Consider the following 8,320-nt stretch of genomic DNA (forward strand, 5'->3'; position numbering starts at 1 on the left):
AGAGGGATAGATAGATAGAGAGAGAGAGAGAGAGAGAGAGAGAGAGAGAGAGAGAGAGAGTGTGTGTGTGTACTCAGGATGACAGGCAGCGCAGAAGCACAATTTCTAAAAATATTTATTTTTTCCAACCAACTCTCAAGAGAGGTCCTTGAGAGAGAGAGAAAGAGAGAGAGAGAGAGAGGGAGATAGTGGGAGAGGAAAAGAGAGATGGCGTAAGAAAGAGAGGGGGGAAAGGAAAATAGAGAGAGAGGGTAAGAGAGAGAGAGAGAGAGAGAGAGAGAGAGAGAGCAAGGGTGAGACACAGGCAAAAGTGAGGACTGAGCTGGCGTACTCCATGAGAGGGTAGTGGCCAGGATTTCACCCTGTCAGGGTGCCCTGCTCCTGCTCTCTCTGCCAGCTGTGTAGCAGAGCCCCACTGACTCAGCCCAGAGCTGCTGTAACAATGAGGCTCCCAGGATCAGACGCCATGTGAACCACAGCCTGCATACCTCGGCGGCCATTTACACATTAAACAGCCACAGCAGCGACCCCAACCAAGCGCCACCTAGGGCAGCCTGTCATGCTGGGTTTGCGTCAGGGCAGCGTTTGTTTGCCCCCCCCCCACCCCAGCCCTCCTGCACCACCTCCACCCTCCTCCCCCTCGTTCTTCATCCCCTCCGGCCCCCGATGGCTCGAGCGTGGAGTCGGGGCCTCAGTCCGACCTTCTCTCTGTATGCCAGTATCGCTAGGGCAGCTGGCCCTGGTCAGAGAGCTGGTGCCCGGTGGCATCTGTGCCAAGGGCCACCACCGTTACCACCGCAGCACATTTTAAAGCCGAAGAGGAAGAGGAGGGGACAACAGCTGCACTCCCACATGGCTTCGTAACCACGACTACCGTCTGGTCGTTCTTTCCTCACGGCGGCACTACTTTGCTGGGCAGACACTGAGATTTTTTCCCCCTTCACGCTGATCCAGTTTTTTTTTTTTTCAGGCAGGGCTGATCCAAGCAGAGCGGGGGCATGAGGGTCGCTGTGATGTGAACTCACGGGTGAGGGAGTGTGCTACGCTGATCTTGTTCTTGCCTATGCACCTGCAAGCGCATGTAAAATGGCAGCACAGTATTTTCCTTTAACACACAGCTCAGGATAGCTAAGCCCAGATCTAAGTCTGATGTGTGAGTGTAGTGTGCGTGAGAGAGAAAAAGGAGAAATAGAGGGAGAGAGACACAGAGAGAGAGAGAGAAAATTAGTGAGTGAGTGAGTAAGTGTGTGAGAGAGATGTTATCGATCGAACAATCAGCAAAACCTTGGCATCCAGCTAAGATATTGAGTGAAAAACACGGCAGAGCAGTATCAGACATCAGTGGAGAGAGAGATAGAGAGAGAGAGAAAGAGAGAACGACAAAATGACAGCAAGAATGAGAGAAAGAGAGAGCCTGTGCTACATCTGTCAACATGACACTTCTATTTCCTTTCAATTTTGAGGTTTGTGTGAAATACAAAAAGTTTATTTTTGTCTCTATATCCTCTAGGAGTATATGTATGTGAGGAGGGCACTACTTCTCAGCACAGAGCTCAGAGCACGCCAGCCGTGCAGCTGACCAAACCAGCGGCTGCCGGCAGACCCCTCGCAGAGAGAGAAAATCTGTTTTTCACTCGCTCCTTCACCGCCAAGCTGAGCCGGTGAAAATTAAGGTCAATTAAGGTCAATACCTGGCAATCAGAAAAGAGGCGAAACTCACATTAATCTCCGCCCACATTCCCATGTCACATGATCTCATCCAACACGTAACAACCGCTGTGTGAGTAGGTAGGTGGCCAAATTACATGCCAGCCGAGATTAGCAAACGCTCTGCATCTCTTGATCTCACAAACTAGACGTGTTGAGTGAGTGCCTGTTCAGCACACACAGAAACAAAGTGCCTGATGAGGTGTTGTTATTTAGTACTATCAAACCAGACATCTAGCCAATACATTTATACATGGGGAAAAAATGAAAGCGAGAGAGAGAGATGTGATGAAGAAAAAGTCACATATCAGGGACTACATGTACATATAAAAAACCCTCATGAACTTGATTCCCAAACATTTCATGAGACCACCCCCCTTTTATGCTGAAGGTCTGTGCTTTCAATGATGATGAATTACTCCCTTGACTGATATTTTTTATTAGAGTATTTGCCAGGTTCCCTTTCTCCCTGAGACTAATATACCAAAATATCTCAATGGAAAATTCATCAGTTCAATGAAATGGCCCGTTTGGCTGCCAAAACAAGCATAGAGAAGGAGCACTGGGACCATCATTATTGACACCTCTAAAAATATTTTTTTGTTGCTGTTGGTGTTGTTCATCTGTTCTTTTTATACAGGGTGGCATGTCTAAAGCTCCACTCTTTGAGCGCTAGGAATACAGACTTTCAAAATTTAGCATTCAGTTGCCTAGCAACAGCGGCCTCAAAGGGTACTCGGCTGAAGATGGGGGCTGCCGTCTAGCTTCTTTTTTTTTTCAAAAGAAAGCAGACAGCAAGAATATGAGAGGAAAGAGAGAGCTGGAGAGAGAGAGAGAGAAAAGAGAAGGAGAGAGAGGGAGAGAGGGATGTAGGGAGAGGGAAGGATGGATTATCCTCCAATCAGCCAGCTAAGATTCCTGGAGGGCAGAGTGAGATGCTCGATTAGACTGTAGTTACATAATCACAGGGAGTAATTCCACTCAGTGGGGACAGAGATTACTACACTAGTGGCTCTGGGCACTTCTGTCACAAAACTAATAACTGCCAATGAATTGATGACTGCCTTGCTGCCCTCAGAATAGCTTTCTATCATTATGTTTTGATTGCTAGGCTCTCCTGGCGGATAAACTGTACATAATAACAAGGCTAACAAATGATCACATGGCTGATTCTTTCAATGCCTGTTTTTCAACGTTACCTTAACTCTTCTGTTATTTAATTTCACCTTTTTGTTACTGTAGGATTTCAACCTGTCAACAAACTCCCACAATCAACTCAAAAGGAGGCAAGTGGCAGATTGGCCAGGCATTGTGAAATCTGTCCTGCTATCCCTACAACCACATCTTTCTGCTCCACTATCTGCGTTTCCCCTGAGGTGACATGGCAGTAGAAGAAACACCAGCTTTTTTTTCTCCTGCCTCGTTGTATTCAGGATACCCACAGCAAGCTGACAGGGCAGCTCAATGGGACGGCGAAACTCACCTTTGATGTAGGCCTCCGCTGGAAATACACACGCCAAGGTGTTTTCCTGGGATGACAAATGTTACACAGCCCAGACACAGGAGCTGGCAGGTGGACAGATTCCAAATGAGCGCCGCGTCGCAGGTGCTCCATTGAAAGCACAGAGCTTCCCCGCTGGTTCTGGGTACTTTTCCAGAGGTGGATTAGCAGATGCATGCAAAACAGGGGCGACGACATGTTTGCCGACATGAAGACTCGTCACTTTGTGGTTTTATTTTGGTAATCGAGACACCATCCTTGATCTTGTTCTAAATATCACAAGAAGCTGAAGAACTGAATGTCATAATCCCCCCAGTTCATGTCTCAACACTCTTGTGATACATTTCCGGTCATTCACATAATGCATTTATTTTACATTTATGAACCGTCCTAATGAACTCGTCATCGCTTGACACTGAAATGTTCGTAAAAGCATCCCCTTGCATGCCTCTTTTGTGACAAGCCCAGTTTGAAAGTATGAATGACCTCCTTCCTCTACACATGGAAATAAACTCTTTCTCCAGTATACCCAGAGAGTGAACCGACGGCCAATAATGTTTTCTGTTGTAACACAATAATATGTGAATTTTCCAGCCAAGATAATGTTGAAAGTGTCTTTTTTTATGAGTCTTATCTTAGTGTGGAGAAGCATGGTGTGGAGCAGACTTTTAGTGACCCAACAGTCCACCTCTGTGTTTACTTACTGTTTATCTATTTCTCTCATTCTTCCATTGCACAAGCCTGGCATGCTCCTGAAAGCACTCTCCGCTGAAAACTCTCCCCTTCGCGCTGGCTGCCAAGTTTGTGACGCTCTGTTTACAGAACATGGATTCCTGACAACCACAAGCACTGGTCCAAGACGACCTTTGCCGTGTAATTGTAAGGGAGAGGAGGTTTGCGTACACAGGAGGACATGTTCTATCTTGCACACACACACACACACACACACACACACACACACACACAATCTATCACTTCAACTGCAACCAAACTTCACGTTCTGTTCACTGAAAAAGGTGGACAAGCGAAATATGACCGTCCACCAACACTGTGCCAACAGCTCTCCCTGAGTGGAGAACAGTACTGGAGGTAGTAAAGTACAGTGTCTCCAGCACTGGCTGTCCACTGGGTCATGGGCAGTGTCTTGTGAGGGGGTGGGGGTGGGGGTGGGGTGGGGCTGCGGGCAGCAGAGAGAGAGAGACAGAGTGACAGTAGGACCTCACCTCCTGAGTGGTGCTCTTCTATGGGGTGCTCCTCAGTGATGCTGTGATTCTCCTGAAGTATCCTCCGACTGGACCACTCTTGCCTGGACAGTTCGTCTGAGGATTTTGTTTCTGTGTTTGAAAAAAAAAGGCAAATTAAGAGAAAGTTGAAGAATCTTACAGTCAACAGTGTACATCTGAAGTGTCTATTTACACAACGGGCTAACTACCTAAAATGCTCTCACACAAACCCCCTTTTCTCACATTAGTGTGGGATATTCTGGAGCACACAACACATAGTAGGCTACTTAGCCTTGACAGCTAGTGGACAAGTCTGGGGTGTTTATTTATTTCTTCATCATGTGACCACATACTGTACTGTTACAATGAATTTATGTACCATTTATGAATTACAACAAAAGTTACCTTTAAAAACATACCTCAAAAAGAGGCAAATTGTTATGTAGTGTTGCTTTGACATATGATTAAATGAATATAATTGCAATTGTACAGATGAAGCAAAGATATCAGTGCTGTTCTCTCAGTTCAGTGTCACTCTCACTGAGATAACACAGCATACCCTGTCCCTTGCTTGTCTCTGTATACAATGAGTTGCATTGGAGATTCCATTCCATAAACCTATATAAGGCGAAAGAGTCAAAACAAAGACCTTTGCAGATTATATCTGCAGCCTGCACAGGGTTGTGATGACATTGACCCCATACCAAGAGCAGCGTGGAGGACTATCAGTCCTCTGAATCACCCACCCACCCACCCTCACACAGACTCACCAGACCACACAACTATACTCTGCAACCCACCTCCAACACACCCAATTTCTCCCAGTTCAATCAGTTAATCTCACAAGCTGGTGTCTCTCTTGGCCACGAATGACAACAAAAAGAGGGTGACTGGGGGGGCGCTGTGGTGCAACTGGCTACAGCACCCATACCACATTTGGGTCCAAGTGCCCACAGGGGCTCAGGTTTGAGTCCGGCGCGGGTCATTTCCCGATCCCACCCCATCTCTCTCTCCCACTTGCTTCCTGTCCCTCTCTTCACTATCCTGTCAGAATAAAGGCAAAAAGCCAAAATATATGCTTTTAAAAAAATGCCTTTCATGTCTGCCAATGATGAACCTGAAGGACATAAAATTCTAATGAGGCTCCAGGCAGGGCAGACGGCATATGTGTAATGACAACACACACACACACACACACACACACACACACACACACACACACACACACACACACACACACACACACACACACACACACAACACTGTGGGTAATGATCACGGCATGGCATTTAAGATTCCTTTTAAAGCAAAGACAAGTTGCTCTAAACAACAGAAGAAGAAGAAGAAGAAGAAGAAGAAGAAGAAGGAGAAGAAGAAGAGGGAGACCTGTAAGGGGGAGGAAGAAGAATATCTTGTTTATGCATTTTTTAATGATCGACACGCTGCGGATTTGCATTGTCAAGAATCAACAATAGACTCATCTGTCTGCGCACTTAATTTTCCATCATGCCAAACCATCTGAGCGGCAGTATGGCTTTAAGCCAGTACTAAATACGGAAAAAATCTGAAGAGAACTCCTATTAGGTGTTAACATGCCACTCAGATGGACTGCTGCTTAATGGTACTGGGTGGATATTGTGCAATTTGAATAGTAGCCTAATGATCTCAGTCCATCTGTCTGATTTGAATGGAGAGAGCAATAATAAGAGTCAGATGAATAGGATGACAATGGAGGCAATAATGGATTTGGAGAGCATAAAGAGAGAGTGGGCAGGAGCTCCCGGCCGTAAGAACTGCAATGAGTATTACCTCACAGGACATAAACCGCAATACGTTTTTTTCCCTCTGAACATTTCACACACACAATCACACATAGAAGGCCAACTCATGTAGCCACAGTCACACAGGTACACACACCGACACCCACACACACAGAAACACAAGCGCACATACACATACTCACAGAGGCATGCAGGTATGCACACACATACACACACACACGCACATGCATACACACGCACACATGCACACGCACATGCACGCACACGCACTCACACGCACACCCACACACACACACACACACACACACACACACATTCATTCACACACGCATATGCACAAGCACATGCACACACACATATGCACACACACACACACACACACACACACACACACACACACACTGCACCTACAGCACTCTCGGCCAGTTCCTGACTTCTTTTCTGTGTACTGCCTTAAATCAAAAGGATAAGCTGATCACCTGTGGATTTATTGTTGAGGTTTTTTGTCAGGTCCTAATTAAAGAGAACCGATAATGGAAATCAGCAGGAGTTGTGGGAACACAAACTAAGACTCCAGAGACACTAATCCAAACATTAATCATCTCTCTCTCTCTCTCTCTCTCTCTCTCTCTCTCTCTCTCTCCCCATCTCTCTCTCGTAATTGTACTCTTTCTTTCCCTCTCTCTTGCTCGCTCACTTTCCAAGAAATCCCAGTAGTGTCATGATTGATGAACCCTTCTGACACTGTTTTTTGTAGTCTATATCAACAACCAATGGTTGTGTCATCACATTTCACATCACGTTTCCAGTATCACTTTGCATTGTGCATTCAATGAGGATGTCCATCGCTGAGTAGCACATATCCTACAATACACCAGTGTGATGCAGGGGTGGTAGCAGATGTGGATGATTGAGGTCCAGGGGGAATCTCGTGTTGTTAGGATGTGAGTGCAGTCCTAATACGTAAGGTGCTTTAATGGAGTGACGCAGGTGTGAGAATCTAAAGGGTGGAGAGCTGAGAGTGTGAAAAGCCAAAAATACCATCATATCTCCTCAAAAATGACAAACCCACCAACCCTCCACAATGGATGTTTCCATGGGTGCATTCTGAATATCAGAATATGATAACTTGAATTACAATGTTGTTAGTTTAACCAAATACATAGAATTTTGTTTCACAAAAATATAGGCTACTGAAAATATATTGATAATATCCTGATGGGACTATGATGGAGTGTTTCTCACTCTAACATGCTATCCTTTGGATTTTTGTTCTGTATCTCCATAAAAAAAAAACAATCAAAATTGATAATTTTCATAAAGTATTTTGTATCTGTGGTTTTCAGGAGGTCATTTAGGTCGTGTGCCGTGATTAGTTGACAACATTGGTATATGGGAATTACTTTAAAATGAGACTCACCTGTCAGGTACATGACCTGTGCGAACCAGACGACAGCGAGCAGAGCAAGGCCACAGCAGCAGAACCGCTGGAACGGCCGCCGTCTTCTGGTCCTGAGCACCGCCTTCATCCCGACGTCGCTTTCAGTTACTCCCGTCGGAACATAGCCTGTCACAGCAAGAGGCAGTTCCGTTCCCACTTTGGAGGCTATCTCACGGCTCTTCCTGGAAACTTCTCTTCTCGGTTAGCTGTTTCTGTGCTGTGTAGTTTTTTATATATTCATACATCCCCCTCTTGATTCGTTTCCCAGTGTTTAAGTCTATCGCATTGTTCCGGGTAGTAAAAACATCCAGAAGATTACAATGCCTGTTGTTCTATGAAGCAACAGTCGGAGCTACCATAAACTGTGCATGTTTAACGAGCCACAGTTGCAAATGCAGATTTACTCACATATCATCGGGTCAGTGTGGATGTAGTGAGTCGGTTATCTCCCTCCTATCCCTCCTCCTCTCCCCCTTTACTCACACCACTCCCACCCTTGCGCTTAGGTCGTGCCAATGGTCGGGTTCCCTTGCACACGAAATAAGGATTCCACTAGGCGGCGACAGGAAAACAGTTTGTAAAGGGAAACATCAAACAAGCACTATAGGATCTATTTTATCAGCGTTAATCTACGTCAGATAATGTATTACATGCAGGGATGTAGTGA

General features: G+C 45.7%; 1 protein-coding gene across 1 annotated transcript in view; it reads right to left on the minus strand.

The window, feature by feature from the left end:
* LOC121710121 (sodium/potassium/calcium exchanger 3-like) overlaps positions 1-8,102 on the minus strand; it is a 21,677-nt gene extending 13,575 nt beyond the window's left edge. The window contains exons 1-2 of the mRNA XM_042094069.1: positions 7,633-8,102; positions 4,432-4,542 (exon numbers count right to left, since the gene is read on the minus strand). Of these exons, the coding sequence (XP_041950003.1) occupies positions 4,432-4,542; positions 7,633-7,741 (220 nt within the window). The 5' untranslated portion in view covers positions 7,742-8,102. The remainder of the gene's footprint in view (positions 1-4,431; positions 4,543-7,632) is intronic.
* Between the last annotated feature and the right edge of the window lie 218 nt (positions 8,103-8,320).

This window comes from Alosa sapidissima, chromosome 5, assembly GCF_018492685.1.
Source record: "Alosa sapidissima isolate fAloSap1 chromosome 5, fAloSap1.pri, whole genome shotgun sequence".
Lineage (NCBI taxonomy): Eukaryota > Metazoa > Chordata > Actinopteri > Clupeiformes > Clupeidae > Alosa > Alosa sapidissima.